The 26819-nt window shown below is 50.8% G+C and overlaps 1 protein-coding gene across 1 annotated transcript; it reads right to left on the reverse strand.

The window, feature by feature from the left end:
* Nucleotides 1-6549: 6549 nt before the first annotated feature.
* Nucleotides 6550-26021, reverse strand: ULK3 (unc-51 like kinase 3). Its single transcript, XM_048519630.1, is given in 17 exon segments — nt 6550-6810; nt 7957-8004; nt 8766-8806; nt 10573-10651; nt 11586-11650; nt 13152-13254; nt 13382-13422; nt 13607-13613; nt 15214-15312; nt 15604-15760; nt 15882-15966; nt 18011-18059; nt 18062-18165; nt 19718-19822; nt 22755-22875; nt 24128-24268; nt 25856-26021. Coding segments are annotated over 17 exon segments (1524 nt in total). The 5' UTR covers nt 25958-26021; the 3' UTR covers nt 6550-6633.
* Nucleotides 26022-26819: the final 798 nt, after the last annotated feature.

Raw genomic sequence — 26819 nt, forward strand, 5'->3', positions numbered from 1 at the left:
CTTGCAAGCCCGTTCTAAAACAGATCACGTTTCCGATCATCATTGGCAGGGTTTTCATTCTATCTGGGCAAGTTCTGATTAGCAGCTTCTGCTAATCAGAATTAGCACAGAAGCTAATTTGCCCGTGCAAAATAACGCACTTTCAATCCACTTCCGCAATTGTTTGCCAGTGGATTTTGCCCTTCCGCACCGTAAAATCCAGCTGCAAAGTGCATTGGAAGTGGATTCAAAGTGCATTATTCTGCGTGTGCGGAAGGGGCCCTTGGCTATGCCGGCTTTTAAACTCACAGCGAGGGGAGGGGCAAACACCCATCGAAACTCCAGTTATTAAAAACACAGGCGTACAAAATGAGCGTGATGCCCCACAACTGCACTTCCTAGGCTGTCTCCAAGGGCAGCCCTGTTTAAAACTCAGCACAGCAGTCTAGTCCCACAGGCTACAGAAGTGCGGACCGACAGTACGCCGCTACTAGGAATCCCCCTGAGTTCCCTCCTTAAATCTTCCTAGAAGCAGACCGCACTGTTTCTAACAGGCAGATACATTTCTCAGAGCACAAAGCGAGAGCCGTGAGCCCAAGGTCTGCACAAAGAGTCTAAAATAGTCTAGCTGGGAGCCTGTTCTACTTCCATCGGGCTAAATTGAATCCAGCATGAGATAAAGCCCAGGTGCGCACGCCTCCTCTTGGATATCCCCCCCACCCCCCGAAAATGCATTTCTGACTCACTTCCAATCTCTTGGGGTTTCTGGCAGGAGGCATCAAAGGAAAGCAACGGAACAGGGGGAGGATTTCAAACGGCGGCAGAACAATTGGCTTAACCTGGATTGCGCTTTTTTGGTGTGTTTTGTGTGTTTTCACAGCATGTGTGAAATCCCATCCCGCAGCCGGTCTGATCAAGAGGGGAGGGGCTGGGGGGGGGGAAGATAGGCAAGCAGAGTTGATTTTTTCATACCCCACTTTTCACACTCTTTTAAGGTTTCTCATCACCTTCCCCCATCCTGCAGCAGAAACCTGGGGAAACAGGTGGGGCTGAGAGAGTTCCGAGAGAACTGTGACTGGCCCAAGGAAAGAGGAAGAGAAAATACTCAGCAGCACAGTCCCAGGGGAAGAGGGGGGCTTTGCTGGCAAAGAGGGTCCCTGGCCAAGGGAGAGCCGCGAAGAAAGGGTTTCCAGGGAGACAGACAGCGGGGTGTAGTGGTTAAGAGCGGTGGACTCCGATCTGGAGAACCGGGTTTGATTCCCCGCTCCTCCACACGAGGAGCGGACGCTTATCCGGTGAACTGGATTTGTTCCCCCACTCCTACACATGAAGCCCGCTTGGGTGACCTTGGCCCAGTCACAGTTCTCTCAGGACTCTTTCAGCCCCTCAAGGTATCTGATGTGGGGAGAGGAAGGGAAAGGAGTTTGGCAAGCTTGAGTTTCTTCACAAGAGGGAAAGGCAGTGTATAAATCTGAATTCCTCCTCCTCCTCCTCTTCTTCTTCTTCGGTCACTTGCCGTGGAAAACTGTAGTTCCAAGGTAGCTGTTTCTGAATCGCACACATCCCGTATATAGTTTCCTACTCTCCACAATTCTCTCCCTGGCCTCTAGGCAGAGTTGAGGGTTGCCACCCCCCAGGTGAGGTCTGGAGAACTCCCAAAACGACAACTGATCTCCAGGTGACAGAAATCTAGCCCAAAAGTACAACGGACGAATCCTTCCAACTTATGTCACTTTTTGGATTTTCACTGAAGGGATGTCACTTGGTTCAGAGACTTTGTGCTCTGGGTCTATTTTGGGATCCTGTTTGCAATGCGTTATCCACGTTTTGTATTTTTCTTTATTGTTGGTCTTTCGCCGGCAGACTTTTAAATTATTTCTATTAAGGGCATCGTTTTAACGCTGTTCTTTGAGCCAGACAGAGGTTTCCTTTTTTGTAATATTTACACTGTTTCTGGCTCAGCTTGTATACTGAACCCTATAAAAGTGCCCGGAACAGCACGACCTCATTTAAGAACAACAGCTCCCCAGCCAAAGCTAAGAACATAAGAACAAGCCAGCTGGATCAGACCAGAGTCCATCTAGTCCAGCTCTCTGCTACTCGCAGTGGCCCACCAGGTGCCTTTGGGAGCTCACCTGCAGGAGGTGAAAGCAATGGCCTTCTGCGGCTGTTGCTCCCGAGCACCTGGACTGTTAAGGCATTTGCAATCTCAAATTAAAGAGGATAAAGATTGGTAGCCATAGATCGACTTCTCCTCCATAAATCTGTCCAAGCCCTTTTTAAAGCTATCCAGGTGAGTGGCCATCACCACCTCCTGTGGCAGCATATTCCAAACACCAATCACACGTTGCGTGAAGAAGTGTTTCCTTTTATTAGTCCTAATTCTTTCGGACTTGGGAAAAGCCCTGGAAGTCAGAATACTTGGGGAGCCAGCTGATCGGGAGAAAAATGCACCCCCTTCTCCATCTTGCACACGAGCGTGAGAACACACATTTTTTTTAAAAAAAAACCTATTTTGCTCCACTATGGCAGACGTGCAGAGTTACGGCAAAGATCTAGAAGGGAGGGGGTGAGAAGGCTGGGGAGCGATTAATAAAATGCTCGAGCAGGCAGGGCAGAGACGAAGCAGATGGCTCCGGCAACCTCTTCCCAACTGCGCGAGCCGTGCTCCGTGGGGGCAGGGCTCAGATGCGCCAGGCACGGCCGAGAGCCCCGCGGCGAACGGCTGGACCAGTTTGGGCCCACAGTGCCCTCGGCAAAGCGGGGCTGGCCTGCCAGAAGCATGTACCGCGCTCCAGTTGCAACATCCCCAAACCAGGGGAAAGATGTGCTAATCGCATGCTAGAATGTTGACGATTTGTGGTCCTTAAGAACATAAGAAAGAGCCTGCTGGATCAGACCAGAGTCCATCTAGTCCAGCACTCTGCTACTCGCAGTGGCCCACCAGGTGCCTTTGGGAGCTCACCTGTAGGATGTGAAAGCAATGGCCTTCTGCTGCTGCTGTTCCCAAGCACCTGGTCTGCTCAGGCATTTGCAATCTCAGATCAAGGAGGATCAAGATTGGGAGCCAGAGATCGACTTCTCCTCCATAAAATCACATGTCCAAGCCATGCCTTTAAAGCTAATATCCAAGGAGTAGGTCACATGCCTACCTCCCTGTGGCTTGCATGATTCCTAAAACACCAATCACACGCCGCATGAAGAAGTGAGCACCTTTTATTAGTCCTAATTCTTCCCCCCTGCATTTTCAATGGATGCCCCCTGGTTTCTAGTATTGACAGGAGAAAGAGAGAAAAATTTCTCACAGCGGAATGAAGAAAACGGATGGTGGAGCCGGAGCCCGGAACAGCCCAAGAAGGAAATGGCCCCAGGCCCGGAATGGCAGGACAGAAAGAATCAAGGATCCCCTGTCCAGAACCAGATCCCTGACCGACATAACGAGTGGAAAGGACCACAGCCATGCACAGGGACACACGAATTATCTGAAAGAAAGACAAGGATAAATGGATCGCGACCAGGAAGGAAATGGAAGGGATGGAATGACGACAAATGGAAAGAGCCGAGGAAATGATTCAGCCAGACGGCATGGACGAACAACAAGGACCGACCGACACCCGGGAGAAAGGAAGCAGGCGGAGGACAAGGACCAGGACCACAGAAAAGAAGCCCCAGGAACGGAGCCGACCAGACACCGGTGGACCTCCCAGATCCCAACCACTGACCAGGACCCAGACCAATCGGAAGAATCGATCCCACACGGATTTAAGGATCCAGGCCCCATCGGAGTGGATCCACGAACCAACCAATCCCACGATCCCAACACACAGAGGCATGGAAACGCATGGAAGGCACATGGAGGCATGGAGGGGTGGCATGTGGTGACAAGAGGACACATGGAGGGTGGTATGCATGGAGGCATGAAAAAATGGAGGGTATGGAGGAGGGTGGTATGGAAGGGGAGGGGAGGGTGGTGAAGGAGGGGTGGAGGTGGTGGAAGGAGGGTGGAGGAAGGAGGGGTGGTATATGTGGGGGTGGAGGGAAGGAAGGTGGAGGGGGGGGTGGCAGTGGAGGGGGTGGGGGAGAATGGAGGAAGGGGGAGGAGGGAGGGGAGGGAGGAGGTGAGGTGGCAAGGGGAGGGGAGGTGAGGGGGTGAGGGTGGCATGGGGGAGGAGGAGGAGGGGTGGCAGAAGGGGAGGGGAGAGGAGGGTGGCAAGGAGGTGAGGGGTGGCACAAGGGGAGGGGAGATGAGGAGGAGACGAGGGAGGGAGGCATGGGGAGGGGAGGTGAGGAGGTGAGGGTGAGGGTGAGGGTGGAGGCACAAAGGAGGAGGAGGTGAGGCACATGCAAGTGGAGGTGGCATGCAAGTGGAGGGAGGAAGGTGGCATGGTGAGGAAAATAAAGGACAGATCACATCCCAGGACCCCACTGCCAAGGTGGAGGGAGAAACAGCCACAAGAGTGTGTACTGGACGCATGGACACGAAAGGAACAGACAGACAAACGATCCCACAAAGAGGCCACACCCGGAGGAATGTAGACAGGACCAGGCAACCAACCGGACCCCAGCACCCAGGAAAATCACCGGAGGCATGCAGTGCCTGCCAGGCCACGACCGGAAGAGCCATGGAAGATGAAGGATAAACAAAATCTGGCATCATAACACGCCAGAGATGCTGGAGCTGGACCCCACCACACGGAACGAATCATCATGACCATAATCCCACCAAGGTGGAATCAGGACCTGTCAATCTGGAGCAGCAGACGACCCAGCACAGGCCAATCCAGAGACAGAGCCATCCCAGCATGATGCCAGTGGACATGGAATCCATCACATCTGGAGGCCACGAGCCGGATGACCATGACCCAGAGAACGGATGATCCCAGAAATCACGTGGAATCAGGCAGCACAAGGAATGGACCAGACAGCACCACAGGAAACCACACAGACACACAAGGACACAGAGGTATTTAACGGCAGGAACGGAAGCCGAGCGACCACACACGCATGGACACAGCAGCTGACCGACCACAGTGAGAGAATCGACAGTGGAGACCGAAACCACAGAGCCGAAACCGAAGAGAGCACGGCAGAGCAGGTGACCCGGAGGAACTGGCCGCCAGAAGGAAGTGCGGAGGATGGGAGAGAAAGTGGAATCCGCCGGGTGGTGAGTGAAAGCCGTGGCACGGAGGGGAACTGGCTTTGAAGCCGGAAGGAGTGTGGAATCCCAGAAGTGGACCGACCACACACAGGAGGTGACAGTGGAGGAAGAGCCGGTCCTCCCGACCCTGCCCAGTTTATCAGGCCAGAAAAGGGGTTCCAGATAACAGATTATTCCCATTAACCAGTCAAACACAAAAGGGAGGGAAGCTACCCAGGGATTCTGGTAGGCTGCAAGGAATATACACAAAGGGTTTTCGCACTTCTGAGGACAAGAAAAGCTGTCTTCCATCTCTCTCCTACTACCGAGACCCCGCTTCAGAACGGAATCCTGCGTCACTCTCCATCAACCACCTTTCTGCCACTCAAACATAGGTTTGCCTCTTCCAAACAGTTGTGTAGCTGTTGGGCTTCTTTTCTAATTAAATAAAAAGCAGTCCGATCCCGCCAGGGGTTCTGCTCTGCTCGTTCTTCACAAAGGAAGCGTGCTCGGCAAAACGAGCGGCCGCTCAGCGAGGCTCAGCACGGATATTATTTGCACAGGTTCTTACGCAACAGCCGGGCAGCTGACTCCAGAATTTCCTCTTCCCATAAGGGAGAGAGCATGTTCAGGCATTGGCAATCGCCACGGCCGGGTGTGCTGGGTTTGAGGGGAGCTCCTGGGCAACGCGAAGGCTCACGTAGCCGCGTGATCGGGCGGAGGCACGCCGACGCAGCTTCGCGGCCAGCCTGGCTTGGCTCCCTCACGCCGGGCTTCATCCGGGGCACACAAGCCGCTCTGACCACTAGGACTGGCCCCCACTGCTCACGCGCCCGTTCTCTCCCTCTGCGGGCGGCAGCTGAGCGTAACAGCCCTCAATCAAACCAGCGTGGTGCAGTCGTTAAGAGCAGGTTGACTCTAATCTGGAGAACTGGGTTCGATTCCCCACTCCTCCACCTGAGTGGCAGAGGCTTATCTGGTGAACGGGATGTGTTTCCGCACTCCGACATTCCTGCTGGGTGACACCTTGGGCTAGTCGCAGTTCTCTCTGAACTCTCTCAGCCCCACCTGCCTCTGGCCAAGGTGTCTGTGGTGGTGGGGAGAGGAAGGGGAAGAGGAGCTTGGAAGCCAACCTTGAGTCTCCTTAAAGAAGAGAAAGGTGGGGGTATAAATCCAAACTCTTCTTCTGGTTGTAATTGGGTTTTCGGGCTGTGTGGCGTGAGGGTCACCTGGTGGATCTTGTTCCTAACGTTTCGCCGGCATCTGTGGCTGGCATCTTCAGAGGTGTATCACAGAAAGAAGTCTGTTACACCAGTCTGCCAGCCACAGATGCAGGCAAAACATTAGGAATAAGATCCACCAGACCACGGCCACACAGCCCGGAAAACCCACCACAACCAGTTGAATGCAGCCACGAAAGCCTTCTTCTTCTTCTTAAGCATCCGTTAATATTGCCGGATGCCGTTACGGCTCTGCTCAGCTTGCTCCCAGCCACCCACAGTCCTCTGGGAAGTTTCCTAGCAAGTTAAAGGTCGGCTCTTGCCCCTAACCCTAATCCTACGCTTGGGTGCAAAACGGCCAGTTAGCAGGAAGCTACAAACTCGGCCACGACCAGCTTCACACTCACAGCTCCGCACGGAATCTGGCAGCTCGTCCTTGCCGATGGCTTCCGCTTCCAGTCGTGACTCCTTCATCTGGGAGAGAAAGAGGGATCGGTCATTGCTCAGTGGCCTTCCGGTCGCTGGCTTGACCTGCTTTGATTGTGTGTTCCTGCATTGCAAGGGGTTGGACTTGATGGCCCTTGGGGTCTCTCCCAACTCTATGATTCTATGCCCACTGTCAGTCCTATGCATCACTCAGTGGGCACACCTAACACCCTACAGCACAGGTGTCAAACTCGCGGCCCTCCAGATGTTATGGACTACAGTTCCCATCATCCCCCGCCAGCATGATGCTGGCAAGGGATGATGGGAACTATAGTCCATATCTGGAGGGACGTGAGTTTGACACCTATGCCCTACAGCACAGGTGTCAAACTCGCACCCCTCCAGATGTTATGGACTACAGTTCCCATCATCCCCATGCCAGCATTGTGCTGGCAGGGGATGATGGGAACTGTAGTCCATATCTGGAGGGCCGCGAGTTTGACACCACTGACCCTACAGTAACTTGGATACTTTATTTTTTTTTTGGCATTAGCCTTTTATTCCGCATCACTACCAGCTGTGCCAGAGCTCTAGAGAGCCAGCGGGGCGTAGTGATTAAGAGCAGTGGACTCTAACCTGGAGAACCGAGTTCGATTCCCCACTCCTTCACATGAGCGGCAGACTCTTATCTGGCGACCCAGATTTGTTTCCACACTCCTACATTCCTGCTGGGTGACCTTGGGCTAGTCACGGTTCTCTCCGAACTCTCTCAGCCTCATCTACCTCGCCAAATTTACGTTGAGGGGAAAGGAAAGTCACTTGCTGTAAGGAAGCCCGTAAGCTACACCCGCAGACGAGAGCATCCTCCCATTGGGCCAGCTTCCCAGATTCTGACAATCCGTTCTCCTCCAGACCCCAAAGATCTCCCCAAAGGAATGCTTTGATTGTGTGTTCCTGCATGGCAGGGGGCTTGACTTGATGGCCCTTGGGGGTCTCTTCTAACTCTACGATTCTATGATCCAGCTGAACTGTAAGTACTAAAAGCCAGCAACAGAACGATCTGCCATAAATCCACCCAACGCTGTTCTACAGCTGCTGCCGCTTTGTCTTGTGACAGTGAGTTCCAGAGACAAACACCCTTTGCCTTAATCTGCAGCCTGTGTACTGCGGCGGCCAAACTTTGTTCTTGTGTACCTTTATCTGTTCTTTGAGGTACTCCGCTCGCCCCATCAGAGTTTGGACCTGCCAACACAAAACCGGCTGTGAGTTGCATCAGTTTAGGGGAAAACAGACAACAGAGCAGTGGTGGCGAACCTATGGCACTCCAGATGTTCACGGACTACAATTCCCATCAGCCCCTGCCAGCATGGCCAATTGGCTGATGGGAATTGTAGTCCATGAACATCTGGAGTGCCATAGGTTCGCCACCACGGACTTAGAGCATATGTGTCAAACTGAGGCCCTCCAGGTGTTCATGGACTACGATTCCCATCAGTCCGTGCCAGCAGGGCTAATTGGCCATGCTAGCAGGGGCTGCTGGGAATAGTAGTCCATGAACATCTGGAGGGCCTCAGTTTGACACCTATAACTTAAGAGGGTGCCAGGTGGAGTACGAAAGGTTACCAAGTCTACAGTGTACAGGGCAAAATGAGGCTTTCAAGGAGGGGAGGAATTATTTTTACAGCATAGTGTAGTGGTTAAGACTGGTGGACTCTTATCTGGTGAACTGGATTTGTTTCCACACACCTACGTTCCTGCTGGGTGACCTTGGGCTAGTCACAGTTCTCTCTGAACTCTCTCAGCCCCACCGACCTCACAGGGTGTCTGTTGTGGGGAGAGGAAGGGAAAGGAGCTTGTAAGCCCCTTTGAGTCTCCGTACAGGAGAGAAAGGTGGGATATAAATCCGAATTCTGCTTCTTCTTTTTCTACGACCATTCTGTAAACAGATGCTTTCATTTCCCATCAGCCCCCAGGCACAAAACAAAACACAATCCAGCCCATACCTCTGCATGCAGCAACTCCCTTCTTCGGCCTGCAGGCTCAGCTGGAGGTGGAAAAAGAGAACGTTTAGACAGAAGGAACCGGGAGGGTCCACGTGCTTGCCAACTCTGGGTTAGGCATTCCTGGAGTTTTAAGGGGTGGAGCCTCTGGGAGGGCAAAGTTTGGGGAAAGGAGGGAGCTCGACAGGAACATGGACTCATAAGTGTCTATGCTCCAAAGTTGTCACTTCCTCTGTATGGAAAAATGTATTTCTAATATTGGGGTGCTGTGTGGTTTCCGGGCTGTACGGCCGTGTTCTAGCAGCATTCTCTCCTGACGTTTCGCCTGCATCTGTGGCTGGCATCTTCAGAGGATCTGAAGATGCCAGCCACAGATGCAGGCGAAACGTCAGGAAAGAATGCTGCTAGAACACGGCCATACAGCCTGGAAACCACACAGCACCCCAGTGATTCCGGCCGTGAAAGCCTTCGACAATATATTTCTAATATTATTCGCTTTCATGATATTCTTAAAATGTTCTCACGCACGAAACAAACGAACAAAACATACAAACGTACAATAACAACACAACCCACGACTCATCGTCGATCGACTTCCAGCTATCCAGCTAGATCCATGCCTAGGTGTTTGTTTTGATGTGTTATTGATGAAAAAAAAATTATTGTGAACCCCCCTCCCCCCACAAGGTGTAATTTCTTCCAGATCAACTAATCTGTGTTGTCTGGGAGTTCAGTTGCCATTCCAGGAGAACAAGGTAGCAACGACAGACCAGACCGAAAAAGAGACCTAGCCCCATGGTTTGGCTTTGATAGTCAACAGTTGACAGTCGACAGTTGTCATTTCAGCCTTGACCCAGAAGGTAGCAACGAAAGTCCAGACCAAAAAAGAGACCTAGCCCCATGGTTTGGCTTTGATAGTCAACAGTTGACAGTCGATAGTTGTCATTCCAGTCTTGACCTAGAAGGTAGCAATGAAAGTCCAGACCGAAAAAGAGACTGTGGCCCTTTCACATAGCGAAAGGGCCGGCAAAGTTTCTGCACCGGTGCAGGAATTCTGCCGGTGGTAGGGCGTTCGCCGCCTCGCGACAGCAGCGTCAAGCAGCGCCCTGAGTGAGGCCGGCGCGGGAGCAGCCTCTTCCCGTCCCTCTCCCACTCACCTCGCTAAGCCTTTGTCGCTCTCTGCTGAACTCCTAAGGAATCACGACGCTCACTGCCCTCAGGCACTCCAGGGGTCGGAGGGACAGCCAGGGAGGGTCTCAGCAGTCCCAGTAGAGTCGGAGGAACAGCTTAGGAGGAGGTCTCAGCAGCCCTGGGTAGTAGAGCCGGCCAAAGCTGGGGCTACACGAGGGTGAGTGGGAGAGGGATTTGGGGAACATGCGGTCATCCCCGGCGGGTGCTGCTCGCGACCGCATACCGCCGCGGGAATGCGCTTGCTTTCTTCCAAAAAAAAACCTCCTCCAGGTTTTTGGAGGTGGCCTGATGCTGCCCTGGGGTGGTGGGAGGGAGCCAGGCTGGGCGCCAAGCTGGCGCTTTGGGCTTAGCCGGGCCAGGTGAACGGGCTCCCTGAGGACGGGCGCTTTTGCCGTCTCCCCAGGGCCAAGCCCTCATCAGGCCGCCTGCGCAAAGGGCCCTAGCCCCCATGGATTTTGGCTTCTTGGACAGCTTCCACAGTCCGGAAACTCACAAACAGTGTTAGGAGAGGTTTTCATCTGGCTGCTGGCTAATTGTGCATTTGTTACCACGGTATTTATTGATCAGCCCATTCACAAGGTTCCCTCCAGTAGCAAACCCCACCCGGGGATCCCCTTACCTGCTAACATGAGCAAGAGTTCCCCCAGGCCCTGCTGGTACAACTCGAGCGTGTCGCCGTCGTCGCCGCCTTCCTCCTCCTGGAACGGAGACAGAGAAAAGTTCCGGCGCATCCGGGAACAGAAGCGCTTCTGCCAGAAACAGAGAGCCGGGGGAACGTGACCGACGCAAGAAGCAGCTGGAGGAGAGGACCAGATGGATCCCGACCAGAAATAGCTCCTTACCAGAAGCAACGCGCAGGGACAGACAGTCCTCGTGCACATCCCGCCCCCGGCACCGATTCCCGGCTCCAGTGCCGGGTTTCAAACGTTGCCAGGGCTTGGGAAACCAAACACAAACAAGGTGCTGGAGTTTCCATCAGGTTCTCCAACGTTAGCTTTCCGGGGTGCTGTTATGGTTACACCCGAAGGGTCTAGGTGCGAGAGCAGCATTTCTGTTTGCGTGTGTGAATTTCTGCCGATTTCTGTCTCTTGCTGCAGACCCTCATGCCATTCCTCAGAGGGTCACGACAGAAGGGTCAATCAAATGCTATTAATTTTAGCAAACGATAATCGCCTCTTTTGCTATTAAAACGAAGTGTGATGCGGTTGATTCTTATAGTCCCATTTTGTTAGGAATAATCAGATTCTGTGTTGGGTTCATGTAATTACCATTCTTCAGGTTTTTAGGTTTAATGTTTTTAATGAGTGTCAGGTTGTTAAAACTAGTCATAGTTAACTGAACCACTCTCTGAAAAGCAAACTTGCCATCAGATGTAGATTTTAGTATGTGTTTTCATATTTTGTATCTTAAACTTTTTAGGCTAAATGTTTCTTCGGGCTATTGATGGTTTATGACTATGTATGCGTATATGGCCTTTGGCTAATGAACGTTGATTGATTGATTGATTGATTGATTGATTGATTGATTGATTGATTGATTGATTGATTGACAGAAGGGGCAGCAGGGGCAGCAGGGGAATCAGGTTCCAAGACTTACACCTGCCTCCAATTTTGCCTCCCCCGAACGACTCACCTTCGCCACAGCCGCCGCCGCCACTTCCAACGCTGCGTAAAGACGAGGCTTGCTCTTCGACATCTCTGAGACAAATTGAAAACGAGCGTGAGTCAGCGAGGGAAGGACTTGATCTCTCCAAGAAAGGGACGGAAAGACTTCACGAGCCGATAAGGTCCGCATGTTCTGTTCAGCGCCCTTTCACCCACTCCCAGGGCCCTGATCCACACCAGAGGCGCCAACAGCACTGGCATTAAACTGAGAACACGCCAAGTCTAGTCTTACCTGGCCAAAAAAGCTAGAGCAGGCATGGGAACAGCTGTAGCGGAATTTTCCGAGGTTGAACAACTCGATATAGATTGCAATGATGCGTAACTATACATAGGCAATTATGTGCAAGCAATGGGATGTGGGACACTCCCGGGAACTCCCCAACTCAGCCGGGGGGGCGGGGGGAAGAGACTTGGGGTTGTCTGGGCGAGAAATACACAGCAGGGGCTTGGGTGGGTCTTGCCAGCACAATAAATAGAACAGATACAGGCATCTATCTCTTCTATCTAGTTTGAGCATCTGGAGATAAGGGCTGTGAAGTTGCCCCCCCTGGTGGCCAGAAGGCAGCATCAGCGTCAATTATCACCATCAGGAAGGGGAAGACGCGGCTTTACGTGCAGAAGGTCACCGGTTCGACCCCTGGCAGGTCCCGTTAAAAGGACCAGGCGACGTGAGAGGCGTCTTTTGCCGGAGAACCCAGAGAGCGGCTGCCGGTCAGAGTAGACATTACTGGCCTTGATGGACCAAGCTGTATAAGGCAGCCTCATAGGCACATGTGAGCCCTCTAGGGCAGTGGTGGCGAACCTATGGCACGGGTGCCAGAGGTGGCACTCCAGAGTTCTCCTCTGTAAGCAAGTACCCATGCACAGAGTCTCGGCTGGGGAGTAGTTGAAAATCAGCTTCCACCACATCTAGGGCTGACCTGATCCGGGCCAAGTACCTATGTAGGTAACCCTGTTAAGTGGTGTTAAATCCCACTGATGTCATGGGAAGAACTAAAGCGCAATCCTTTACCTGTGAGTAAGCTCAGTTGCTGGCAATGGGGGCTTGCTTCTAAACCCTCCTAGGGTCGTGATTCACCCATTCGAAGCATTGTACAGTTGCTTCAAAGCAAAGCCACCGACTATCACCAAGCTTACTCCAGAGTAATGTGGGCGCGGCTCTGGAGCTACAACCGCTTTTCTAAACTAAAACCTCAGTATCCAGGGTTAAAATTGCTGTGTTGGCACTTTTATGAGCAAATAAGTGGGTTTTTTGGGGTTGCAGCTTGGGCACTCGGTCACTTAAAAGGTTCGCTTATCAATGTTTAGTAGTAGGGATGGCCTTTGCACTCCAGATGTTATGGACTACAATTCCCATCAGCCCCTACAATTGGCCATGCTGGCAGGGGCTGATGGGAATTGTAGTCCATAACATCTGGAGTGCCAAAGGTTCGCCACCACAGCTCTAGGGGGTTTCTGAGCTATGTCAGCCTTGGAGGGATCCCAGACGGCCAGGTGGTTTTGGCTGCAGCTGTGCTTCCCCTCCGGGGCTTACCTTTTAGGATGTCCCTTTCAGGATGTCCCTGCTGCAGGAGAACTTTGTTACTGGAGGCCACCAGGACCTTGAGCTGCTCGGCCCGCGAGATGTACTGGCTCACCTAAGCCCCAGGAAACAAGGCAGAACAGCAGCTCAGCATCCTGCCAAGGTAACACACACAGAGAGAGTTCCGGCTCACACCAATCCCACCCTTTCCAACGATTGCAGAGAGGGGCCCACCGACTCACCTTAGCCCTGATCGCTTCCTTCCTGCGGGCATCCACTTCATCTGAGAAAGACAAGAAGAAGAGAAGAAGAGTTTGGATTTATATTCCCCCTTTCTCTCCTGTGCAGCAGTGGCGTAGGAGGTGAAGAGCTCTCACAGAGGACCTGGAGGGGAATCGGTTGATTCTAGTCAGCCGCTGAGTTGTGGAAGTTATCTGGGGGGAATTAGACACTTGCACTTCCCACACACGCCAGCTGGGTGACCTGGGCTAGTCACAGCTTCTCGAGCTCTCTCAGTTCTAACTACTCAAGGAGCCAGGAGGGCAGGGATATTGTCGCAGCCTTGAGTCTCCTGCAGGAGAGAAGAAGGATATAAATCCAAACTCTCTCTTCTTCTGTAGGAGACCTCAGCAAAGGCTCACAATCTCTTGCCCTTCCCTCACAACAAACACCCCAGAGGTGGGTGGGCCTGAGAGAGCTCCAAAGAACTGTGACTAGCCCAAGGTCACCCAGCTGGCATGTGTGGGAGTGCACAGGTTAATCTGAATTCCCCCAGACAGTTTCCACACAGCCTTTTCAGGCGGCAGAGCTGGGACCCAAACCCAGTTCCTTCCAGGACAGAGCCACCTGCTCTTTCACCACTTACTGCCAAGCTGCTCCTAGAGAGAAACCTATTTAAAAGATTTAGATGCCTGCTCCTCTTCAAAGCATCTCAGGACCCCAAGGTGGCTAGCAGTACCATGAAAAATATTTCACAAATTATTTTATTTAAAAGATTTAGATTTTTAAAAAAATTAAGATTTAAATTAATTATTTAAAAGATTTAAGCGTCTGCTCTTCTTCGGAGCGCCTCCGAAGTGCTCCGAAGAAGCACTTCTGTGCAAAGTCTGCAGCTCCTATTGCCGGCGGTGTAAAGGCGTAAAAACATTTTACAAAGTGAAACGTTAAAAACAGCTCGAGTGTTTGCAGGATAGCGCTGACACTGATTTTTAGCATGGTTTTAAGATGCTCAAGCGATTACACCGCCGGCAATAGGAGCTGCAGCCAAAATGTGGCTGTGAAATGTATGGAAATCACCACCGGCGCTTTGATAAGGTTTGAACAAGCCACATAGAATCGTAGAGTTGGAAGAGACCTCAAGGGCTATCAAGTCCAACCCCCTGCCATGCAGGAACACACAATCAAAGCACTCCTGACAGATGGCCACCCAGCCTCTCTTTCAAAACCTCCAAGGAAGAAAACTCCACCACACTCCGAGGTAGTGCTTTCCACTGTCAATAGCCCTGACAGTCAGGAAGTTTTTCCTGATGTTTAGGTGGAATCTCTTTTCCTTCATCTTGAACCCATGACTCCTGGTCCTCATCTCTGGAGCAGCAGAAAACAAGTTGGAAGAGACCCTCAAAGGTCATCAAGTCCAGCCCCTTACAATGCAGGAACACACCATCAAAGCACTCCTGACAGATGGCCATTGAGCCTCTTTAAAACCTCCACAGAAGGAGCGACTCCATCACACTGAGGTACTCGCAACTGGCAAACAGCCCTGACTACTGTGGGGAAGTTATTCCTTTTTGATGTTTAGGTGGAATCTTTTCCTTCCCCTTTGAACGCATGACTCCTGGTCCTAGTCTCTGGAGTCTAAGAAAACAAGCTTGCTCCTCATCAGCTAAAATGGTTGCAGCCAAAATTATTGCAGAAGGACAAGTACGGAGAACCCACGACCCACCCATACCCTGGAACCACTTCTAGAGGGCAAACTGATGCTATCTCACAAGCATATGGTTTCTAGAAGCTTGTTCCGCTTACTTCTGGAGTAGAGAGGCACTTGGAAAGAGAAAATGACACTCATTGTTAGGGCATGTGGGACGAAATATTCCAAGGCCTTCGAATAGAGCGACAGGGCGGTCGGATAGTTCCCTTCTTGGTCCTTCTTCACCGCTTCCGTGACAAGCAAAGTCTGCAGAAGATCGAGAAGAAGAAGAGTTTGGATCAGGGGTTCGAGGGTTCTCAAACATGGCCTCCAGATAGACTACAATTCCCATGAGCCCTACCACTTGGCCATGCTGGCAGGGGCTGATGGGAATTGTAGTCCGTTAACATCTGGAGGGCCATAGTTTGAAGACCCCTGGTTTGGATTTATATCCCCCCTTTCTCTCCTGTCGGGAGACTCAAAGGGGCTGACAATCTCCTTTCCCAAGGACGGATTTATGGGAGAGCGGACCACATGCCTGTCAGGATTCGAACTCACTGCTTTGTCCAGACTGTCGGCGCTGGGCATGTGCTCCATGTCCACGAAAGGGTGGGCGAAAAACTCCTGGAAGGAGATGCGCTGCTGGGGGTCCCGCTTCAGGAGGCGTTGCAGGAGGTCCCGGCACTCCGGCGAGAGCCGCGGGCGGGTGGGGGAGCTGGAAGCTTAAAGGCAGCAGGGAAGGCCCCAGCCTGCGGTCCAAAGCCGCCCATGGGTTTCCTCCACGAGGGAACTCCAGAGCTAAACTGCTTCTTTGGCCAGCACCTCTGCCTGCTTACTCCTCGATGGGCTGGTCGCTGCGGATCTTGTCCTCCAGCTCGGTGAACGACTTTGAAGCAAAGGGGGGTCTCCCGAACAGGGCCTCTAGGATGGGAAAGAAGCCCCCCCGGGGCAAGACTCTTAGGCCCCTTCCGCAAGACACAAAATAATGCTTTCAAAACCACTTTCTACAATTACTGCAAGTGGATTTTTGCCATTCAAGATAGCTTCAAGAGCACCTGAAAGCAGTTTGAAAGTGCAATATTCTGCATGTGCGGAATGAGCCTTATTTATTTACTTCATTTCTACTCCACCTTTCTCCCCAACGTTCATCCTCCTCCCCCCCCTTCATTTTATTCTCACAACACACCTGCAAGGTAGGCGAGGCCATGTGACGGACCCAAGATCACCCAAGTGAACCTGGGTGTGCCAGATCTGAGGCCAACATAGTAACCCCCACACCACGTTCAAAAGATGGGAGAGCTTTTCAGAAGGTGTTAGAATTGGCACGCATGTGGCCAATTCTCACCACCCTGATATTCAGTAATAATCCTCGCGGGAAGAGGGTTTGTTGCTATTAAAGGCTGTGGTCTTTTAGTTCCGATCTTTGCCATACAACAAGAAGAAGAGTTTGGATTTATATCCCCCCTTTCTCACCTGTAAGGAGACTCAAAGGGGCTGACAATCTCCTTTCCCTTCCCCTCCTCCACAACAAACACCCTGTGAGTATGGAAGCGGGGCTGAGAGAGCTCCGAACAGTGACTAGCCCAGAGACCGAAAGTGCCCAAATCTGCAAACCCAAAACCTAATTTCTATTTATTGCAAAGTGCCACCACAATTTCACCTTGGAATACTGAGGTTCTTAGGCTTTAGGAAAAAAACGGTTGGCTCCGCAGGAGCCTGTTAGCTTGGTGGTAGTCGGTGGTTTTGTTTCTTTGAAGTAATCCATGCAACACTATGCAACACTTCAATTGGTGAATCACTTACCCTCTAGGGAGGGTTTACTTCCAGAAGCAAAGCCTCATTGCTGTGCAGCAACCGAAAGCTTCACTCCTATGTAAAGGATCGCGCTTTACTTCTTGGCATGAAAAAAATCAGTGGGGTTTAATACGCTTAACAGGGTTACCTACACTGCTTCCCCAAAACTAGGTCTTAGGTTTAATGCTAATAATCGAGCCAAGGCTACTAGGCCAGATGTGGGGGGCACCTACAGAGAGGGCTCTGAGGCCACCATCAAGGACTCCGGCACCTCGAGCAGTGGTTCACACCACTGGACTATTAGCCTCCAAGGTCTCCTAGCTGGCGTGGTGCTGAGAGTGCACAAGCTAATCTGGTTCCCCAGATAAGCCTCCACAGCTCAAGCGCAGAGCTGGGAATCAAACCCAGTTCCCTCCAGATGAGAGTGCAACCTGCTCTAACCCCTACACCACGCTTGGCTGGTTAAGAGTCAGGACGCACCCAACTAGTGCTAGAAAACCGTTCTATCTTATTCAAAAAAAATTTGCTTCCTTGCCTCCAATTCGCCCCTGGGGCATGCTGGTGGTGGTGGAAAGTGCCGTCAAGTCACAAGGTCTCAAGGCAAGAGGTATTTGGAGGTGGTTTCCCATTGCCTGTCACTGGGTCACAAACCCTGGTATTCCTTCAAAAGCAGTGGTGGGATCCAAAAAAATTCTTAGTAACAGGTTCTCATGGTGGTGGGATTCTCAAACTGTGGCGTATGGCCACGGGGCTGGGCTCGGGCATTCCGGGGCCGGGTATTCCTGGGCGGGCTGTGGCAAGGACGCAGCCACTGCGCCGGTCCTGGGCAGGAAACGAATGCACACAGGCGCAGGTCGCCACGCGACGCCTGTGCGCACTCCTGCTAGGCTCATTGCTTCAAGTTCTCGCGAGACGCTTACTGCTGAGAGGAGGGGTGTAACTAAGGCAAAAAAATCACGTGGCAAAAAATCACCAATGAGTAACCCCCTCTCGGCACACACAAACATTTAGTAACCTACTCTCGGGAACCTGTGAGAACCTGCTGGATCCCACCTCAGCTTCAAAGTCCCCCAACCAAAGGCTAACCAGGACTGACCCTTCTTAGCTTCCGAGATCTGACGGGATCAGGCGAGTCAGTGCTAGAAATCGTCCCGTCTCTGGTCTGACTCACCATAGAGAATCACCCCTACAGACCACAGATCCACACCGGCTGCCGTAGGGACAATTTGCCGCAGACCATCTCTGGAGCCATGGAAGCGGCTGGAAATTCCTCGAGAACGTGCATATCGGGCCTCCAGGGGGGACATATACAGTGCAACTAAAAATCTGGCAGGGGAAAAAGGAACAACCCCAGCCCCAAAGAGCGTGTTACAAGCTAGCTTACACAGGGAATTTTCACCCAGGGTTGATCATTTGTACCTGCAGGTTTTTTTTATATACCATATATACTCGCATATAAGTCGAATTTTTCAGCACATTTTTTGTGCTGAAAAAGCCCCCATCAATTTATGCGCGAGTCAGGTGTATTTAAAAAATTTTTTTAGGGGTTTTATTTTGTCGGCCGCCAGTGGGCGCAATTTTTAGGCTAGCGGCACCAAAATTTCAGGGATTTTTCAAGAGACTCTCCCCTGATGATAACTTCACCACCTGGTTTGGTAAAGTTATGGTCTAGGGGTCCAAAGTTATGGACCCCCGAAGGAGTACCCCATCCCCCCATTGTTTCCAATGGGAGCTTGGACATTAGTGATGGGGCTTTCACATTTTGAGTGATCCATAACTTTGGATTCCCTTGAACCAAACTCTCACCAAACCTGGGTGGTATCACAGGGATAGGATCTTTTGCTGATACCAGCCAGGTTTAGCGATGTTTGGTTTAGGGGGTCCAAAGTTATGGATCCTCAAAATGTAGCTTGCTTGCTTGCTTGCTTGCTTGCTTGCTTGCTTGCTTGCTTGCTTGCTTGCTTGCTTGCTTGCTTGCTTGCTAGGTTAGCCTGGACTATCCAGTTTGAGCTTGCTTGCTTGCTTGCTTGCTTGCTTGCTTGCTTGCTTGCTTGCTTGCTTGCTTGCTTGCTTGCTTGCTTGCTTGCTTGCTTGCTTGCTTGCAAATGGATCCACCAAACCTGGCTGGTATCATCAGGAGGGTCTCCTAAAGATACTCTGAAATGTTGGTACTGCTAACATAAACATTCCTCCCCTGACCAAAAATCCAGTTTTGAAGGATTTTAACTCTTGTGTTTTAGTGTGGCTGCTAATTGAGCTAAGGCTTTTGTACTTCTAAAGTTATTGTTGAGACCATATTGTTTTTGTTGACTCTCTTTTCCACGTACAGAGCTAGTTTACTGTTTTTCTTTGAAATAAATATTCAAAAACATTTAACCCAACCGATGCCTCCATTAAATGTAATTTTTTTTGTATTATCTATTTTATTTTTTTTAGAATTTATCACTTCAGTAGCTGCTGCATTTCCCACCGACTCAATTTATAATGCGTGAGTCGTAATAAGTTTCCCCAGTTTTTGTGCTAAAAATTAGATGTTTCGACTTTCGAGAATAATGACTTTTCGTCTACCATTATATATTCCAGTACTGCGGTATTACGCGGGCCGCATCTATACACCTGGTATATACTGCGTATATGAAAGTGGACGGAAAGTGCATTATTCTGCATGTGCGGAAGGGGCCTCTGTTTCGAAAACTAACAACAATCACGCTGGATAATGCTTTTGAGATAGGTCTGAATAGATTGGCTTTTTAAATGAGATCAGTCACATTATGGGCTTAAGAGCAAAGGCAATGGATCTGCTAGGGGGGGTATCCAGGAAAGGGTAATCGCAGGAGGTTCTTGAGCCCCCCCCCCCCCCCGGGACTTTTTACCTGACCTGCTAGTTTGAGATGAGGCTTATGAAGGGAGCCGAGCAGGATATTCTGAGGTTTGAGATCCAAATGGGAGATGTTCCTTTCGTGTAGAAACTTCAAGGCACAAGCTGGTAGAAGGGAGAGGAAGAAAGTTGAGACAGGGATTGGGAGGCATCGACCCCTTTCTTAGATCCCTTCCACACAAGAAGAACAATGCATTTCCAATCCACTTTCAAGGCGCTTTGCAGCTGGATCTTCCTTGAAGCGGGATAGCAAAAAATCCACCTTGCAAAACCATATCGTGAAAGTGGATTGAAAGTGCATTATTCTGCATGTGCGGAAGGGGCCTTAGTGAAGTCCTGCTAGAGTCTTGAAATTTGCAAATCCTTCTACCCGGATCAAGTTTCCTCAACTCTTTTCGGACATCGGGGGTACCTTTGACCTTGCTTCATATCTCAAGCGTACCCCTGAGGTTCATTTTGATATTTTTTTTGCATTTTGTAGGTTTTTCTCCCGCTTTTGGCCCGTGCTGTAGCGGTGGGAGGGCAGCGGGAGGGAGGAAGTGCATCGCATCAACAGCCGTTAAGAGAGTTTGTTTGCGAATTCGAGGATTGGGGATTTAAAGGGAGAGCTCCCTTTAAATCTACCCCCCCAATCCACACCGAATTTAGGCAAATAAAACAAGGCTGTTTTTCAGTGTTGTTTAAAGGGAGCCCATGAAGCTTCCAACCCCCACCCCCCTTCAAAATCCATTCTGTAGGTGGGGGGGGGGGGGCAGGCGGTACGTGCACATGGTACCCCAGGGTACCATGGAACCCTGGTTGAGAATCACTGTTCTAGATCATAGGCCCTCCAGGTGTTTATGGACTACAATTCCCATCAGCCCATGCCAGCAAAGCCAACTGGCCATGCTAGCAGGGGCTGCTGGGAATCGCAGGCCGTGAACATCTGGAGGGCCCGAGTTTGACACCTATGAACGCTGGCCCCTTTGCAGGCGAGGCGCAGGCTCCTTAGCTCTGGTCTCTCCCCAAACCAGCTGAGCCCTGGTCCTGACAGCATTGACATCAACATCAACCCAAAGGTAAAAGGTTTGTATTCTCAAAGGCTTTCACGGCCGGAATCACTGGGGTGCTGTGTGGTTTCCGGGCTGCGTGGCCGTGTTCTAGCAGCATTCTCTCCTGACGTTTCGCCTGCATCTGTGGCTGGCACCTTCAGAGGATGCTCAGCCCCCCGGTAAAAGGTTTGTTGGCTTGTTTTGCAAGAGCTGAGCAAAAACGCACCCTGCGAGCCAGCAAATTCCCTCCTAGAAGCAAGTACGGTTGGGGGCACCCACAGGCTCAACCAAACTGAAACGTCATTCGCCCGGAACTTGTGCCCTGCTTAACTTCTGAGATCTGATGAGATTAGGTTAGCCTGGCGATCTAGCGAGCTTTGCTTTGCTTGTTTGCTTGCTAGGTTAGCTCTGACTATCTGCTTTGCTTATTTAGCTATTGTTTGCTTTTAGCGAAGCAGCTTAGCGAAGAGTTTGCTGCTTTGCTTGCTTCAAGCGCGTTAGCAAGCAAGGCAAGGCGCAAGCGCGCGCGTTAAGCAAGCAAGCGCGCAGCGCGGCAAGGCAAGTAAGCAAGCAAGCAAGCAAGTAAGCAAGCAAGCGCAAGCAAAGCAAGCGCGTTGCTGCTGCCAGCAAGCGTTAAAGGGCAAGCAAGCAAGCAAGCAAGCGCGCGCTGCTAAAGCAAGGCGCTAAGCAAGCAAGCAAGCAAGCAGCAAGCAAGCAAGCAAGCAAGCAAGCAAGCAAGCAAGCAAGCAAGCGCGTTAAGGCAAGCAGCAAGCAAGGCGTTGCTGCCAGCGCTAGCAGCGCGCAAGCAAGCAAGCAAGCAAGCGCTGCTAAAGCAAGCAAGCAAGCAAGCAAGCAAGCGCGCGCTAAGCAAGCAAGCAAGCAAGCAAGCGCTGCCAGCAAGCAAGCAAGGCTAAGCAAGCAAGCAAGCAAGGGCAAGCAAGGCGAAGCAAGCAAGCAAGCGTTGCTAAAGGGGCAAGGCTAAGCAAAGGCAAGCAAGCAAAGCAAGTGCCAGTTGCTAAAGCAAGCAAGCAAGCAAAGGCTAAGCGCGCGCCAGCGCTACAAGCATACAAGCAAGCAAGCAAGGCTACAAGCAAGCAAGCAAGCAAGCAAGCAATAAAGGCTACAAGCAAGCTACAAGTGCAAGCGAAAAGCAAGCAAGCTTCCAACCTGGATAGTCCAGGGCTAACCTTAGCAAGCAGGGCAAGCAAGCAAGCAAGCAAGCAAGCAAGCAAGCAAGCAAGCAAGCAAGCAAGCAAGCAAGCAAGCAAGCAAGCAAGCAAGCAAGCAAGCAAGCAAGCAAGCAAGCAAGCTCAAACTGGATAGTCCAGGCTAACCTAGCAAGCAAGCAAGCAAGCAAGCAAGCAAGCAAGCAAGCAAGCAAGCAAGCAAGCAAGCAAGGCAAGCAAGCTCAAATTGATAGTCCAGGGCTAACCCTAGCAAGCAAGCAAGCAAGCAAGCAAGCAAGCAAGCAAGGCTACAAGCGCTGTGCTGCTGGGGCGCCAAGCAAGCAAAGCAAGCAAGCAAGGTAAGCAAGGCCAGCAAGCAAGCTCAAACTGGATAGTCCAGGCTAACCTAGCAAGCAAGCAGCGCCAAGCAAGCTCAAACTGGATAGTCCAGGCTAACCTAGCAAGCAAACAAGCAAGCAAGCAAGCAAGCAAGCAAGCAAGCAAGCAAGCAAGCAAGCAAGCAAGCAAGCAAGCAAGCAAGCTTATAGGCCGCCTCATCCCCGAAGGGCTCGAGGCGGCTCACAATATGGCTGTTCTTCAGGACAGCAAATCAAAACAACATAAAACGTATACCTCGCTTTTCTCCTAAACAATGATCCAAAGCAGCTGACGACGCTGCCCTCGGTTTCATCCTCACAACCACCTTCTCCGGTAGCCCAAACGGAGCCAGAATGATTGGCCCAACGTCCCCCAGTAACGTCTCCCTAGCAGAGCGGGGATTCAAATCCGGGTCTCCCAGATCCTAGCCAGACGCTCTAACCACGACGCAGGCTTGCTTACCAAGCTGCTGCAGAAAGATGCGCGCCACCTTCTCAGGGAGTATCCTTCGGGTGTGGATGAAACGGGACAGGTCCCCTCCAGCGCAAAACTCCATGATCAGGTAGATGTTTTCTTTGTCCCACTGCAAGGCAGACACGCTACAAATGGGTTGCTAGAAATGGGATTTTTCTCTCTCTCTCCTCCAAGCATCCCCAAATTACAGCACTGCTCCAGCGTGTACATAACGCGGCTTTTGCATTAAGTTGCCACCCTTTGAAAAGGGCTAGAAAATGGCCCTCCCCAACACAGGAGTGTATCTATGGCAGGGGTGGCCCACCTATGGCACTCCAGATGTTCCTAGACTACAATTCCCATCAGCTCCTGCCAGCATGGCCAATTGGCACCCTGATCTATGGTGTCAGACCGAAAACTTTAGGAATTAAGCAGACAGAAGGAAATTGCAGTTCCCTGTATCGGGATGAATGGATGCAGTTTGGAATTTCAGAGTCCGCTTGAGATATGCAAATGGTCTGGCCTCAGCAGGCACAGCTGGAACAATCAAGAAAACATGGGAAATCTAATAAATGAAGAAGAAGAAGAAGAAGAAGAAGAAGAAGAAGAAGAAGAAGAAGAAGAAGAAGAAGAAGAAGAAGAAGAAGAAGAAGAAGAGTTTGGATTTATATCCCCCCTTTCTCTCCTGTAGGAGACTCGTCACCGTCATTGCCCCCCCCTCACAACAAGCACCCTGTGAGGTAGGTGGGGCTGAGAGAGCTCCGAAGAACTGTGACTAGCCCAAGGTCACCCAGCTGGCGTGTGTGAGGGAGTGCACAGGCTAATCTGAATTCCCCAGATTAGCCTCCACAGCTCAAGCGGCAGAGCGGGGAATCAAACCCGGTTCCTCCAGATTAGAATGCACTTGCTCTTTAACCACTGCGCTACTGCTGCTCAGTGGTTCATATCTGTCCCTCTTTGGTTGTAGTCCTCCATGCCAGTGGGGCCGATCGGCGACTTTTTTTGTTATGTTTGGCATTCCCGCAATGATCCCTCCTTCCTAACCAACATTTTAGAAAAAAAACATTTTCTGTGTATTTTAATGGTATGAATTTTCACTCTGTTAAAATACAAGCAGGCAAGGGGGCCCTCTGACTTGGTAGCCAAAGTCAGCTCTCTTGACCGACCCAGTCTGGGTGCTGGTGAGGTTCGATCCACTACATGCAAGTAGTTGTTCCCTGGAAGTTTGCAAGTTTATACTGCAAGCCGTCTCGAGTTCCTTGGGAGATAGGTGGGGTAGAAATGCAAAATATAAATAAAAATAAATAAACTTCTCGAAGGGGAGAATTATGGTTCTTGTCTGCCAAGGGCATGCGACGTTCCCGCCCCGCTTTGTTCCCCACCTGGAAGTCCTTCAGCTCCACAATGTGCGGATGGCGAACGGTTTTGAGGATCTCGATTTCCGTCAACAGGTTCTCCACGGACGCCTTGTTGAGGGTCTTCTTGCTGACGCACTTGACGGCTACCACCTCCCGGGCGTTCTTCTGCTCAAAAGAAAGAAAGAAAATGATTATGACTCGTCTTGACATGTATATGTTTATATTAGAAAAGTATTGGAACGGAAGGAAATCTTGAATTTTCTTCTATCTTGCTGATTACTTTTTTCAGACGAAACATTTAGAGGGTATTAGAATTTTTAAAAAACAAATGGCGTAAAGTCTAGGCAATTAAGATTCTTTAAAAAGAGGCACTGTTATTTAGTAGGACAGAACTAATCTGGAGAACTGGGTTTGATTCCCCACTCCTCCACCTGAGTGGCGGAAGCTTATCTGGTGAACCAGGTGTGTTTCCACACCCCTACATTCCTGCTGGGTGACCTTGGGCTAGTCACAGTTCTCTCGGGAACTCTCTGAAGTCTCCCACCTTGCCCTGGCTTAATAAGGTGTCTAAGCTTGTGGGGAGAGTGAAGGGAAAGGGAGCTCTTGTAAGTCACCTTGAGTTTCCTTACAGGGGAGAAAGGTGGGATATAAATCCAAACTCTTATTCTTCTAAGTACAGTCTCTAAGCTAGAGTGAAACTGATTATTACTGGAATGCTGGACGCCACTTTAATTTGTTGAGTTTTATAATTGAAATAGGAATGAAAACTTTTTTATCGCTGCCTTAAATTATTACTTATTTTATACTGTATTTTATATGTTGTGCATCTAGATTCTCTCGCCGAGGATGGGGCGAGGTATATATAAGTCCAATAAAATAATAATAATAATAATTATTATTATTATAACTGACATTTTAGGTTATGAGACAAGGATCTCTCCTTTGCAAGTTTGTTTGTATGTTTTCTTTTTCCTTCTTTGCCATGTAATTACAAACTTGCATACCTGAACTCTATCAAATGCTCTTTTTGTGTATTATGACAATATTAAATAAAGTTTGTTTTTTAAATTTTTTTAAAAAAAGAAAATAGCCTCAGTCTGGAGCCTTCCAGGTAGATTGCTGTCAGATTTGTGGACAAACCAGACTGGCTTAGCCTGGCATCTGAAGGATCGTAATGACAATGCAGGAGACATGCGGAGGGCGGTGGAAGGGTGGGGCAAAAATATACCCAAAGAATTACCTGAACGCTTTGCAAGGGATCTGGGCCTCAGAGGATCTGAGAAGAGCCTCGTGGGATCAGCCTTGACAGGGGCCTCCAACCTATGACCCTCCAGATGTTCCTAGACTACGCTTCCCATCAGCTCTGCCAGGTGACCATGCTGGCAGGGGTTGATGGGAAACGTAGTCCAGGAACATCTGGCGGGCCATTGGTTGGAGACCCCTGGACAAGATCATCACCTGGTCGTGGCCCGCCCACCCTGGTGGGAGGGGTAGAGAGGGGGTCCCATCACCTGGTCGTGGCCCACCCACCCCGGTGAGAAGGGGAGGAAGCGGTCCCCCTCTGCTCAAAGACAACCAATGATGGGGGGGGGGGCGGGGGGCTAGCCTGGCCAGCCCTGAATCTCAGTTAAACTCCTTCCGACTTGCGTGCAGAGATAGACTGCCTCTGCCCATGGAGGCTCCACCGAGCTGTCTTGCAATCTGCCCTTTGCAGCAATCTCCTCTCCCCCCAGGCCCGGATCCGGCCCTTACTTTCCTGTAGGCTTTGAAGACGGTGGCGTAGGTGCCGCTGCCCAGGCGCTCGGTCAGGATGAAGTCCTCCAGGTGCGGAGGGGCCCAGCCGGACCCAGCCATGCCGACCCCATGCAGGGCCTCCGCCTGCTTCCCCGCTCCGCTTCCTGCTCGGCGGCTTCCAGGCTCCGCCCCCCAGCTGCTCTCCGCCCCCTCCAAGCGGCAGCCCGGAGGAACTGCAGGACGCGTTCACACGACCGCTCGGGAGGCGACACGTGTAAACAAACGGGGGGGATCTTCAAAGGCAGGCGTGGGGCTGCCAGACTCAGGTGTCAAACTGGCGGCCCTGGAGATGTCCATGAACTACAGTTCCCATCAGCCCTTGCCAGTATAGCCAATGCTCACGTGGGGAAGGACTGATGGGAATTGTAGTTCATGAACATCTGCAGGGCCGCGAGTTCGACACCCCTAGAAAGCCTTTCTTTTGCCACTGTTGCAAAATGTCACAGAGGGCAGATTCTGACCTGCCGGCGTGGTTCATTGATTGTTTGTTTGTATGTATCTTATTTATTTGTATGTATTTTTATCCTGCCCTTTACCCAGAAGTGATTCTGACCTGCGGGTGCTTTTAATTATTTATTTGTATGCATCTTGCTATTTATTTATAAGTATTTTTATCCTGCCCTATTCCCAGAAGTGATTCTGACCTGCGGGTGTATACTACAAATTATTTATTTGCATTTTGTTTTTTTATTTATATGTATTTTTAAATCCCGCCCTATACCTGTAGGTGTCAGGGAGGGTTGGACGTGCAACATAGTAAAAAAAAAAATCCAATGCAACCTAAAAACAATCTCCGCTCCCCCCTTTCTTTATTTTATCTTTTTCCCTTTCCCCAAGCCGTTATGGATGGGCTTGAGAGTATGGTTTTATCACCCCTTCCCTTAGGAGGCTGTGTTGCAAAGGAGAATTTTATATTATTTTA

Source organism: Sphaerodactylus townsendi, linkage group LG17 (assembly GCF_021028975.2).
Source record: "Sphaerodactylus townsendi isolate TG3544 linkage group LG17, MPM_Stown_v2.3, whole genome shotgun sequence".
Classification (NCBI taxonomy): Eukaryota; Metazoa; Chordata; class Lepidosauria; order Squamata; family Sphaerodactylidae; genus Sphaerodactylus; species Sphaerodactylus townsendi.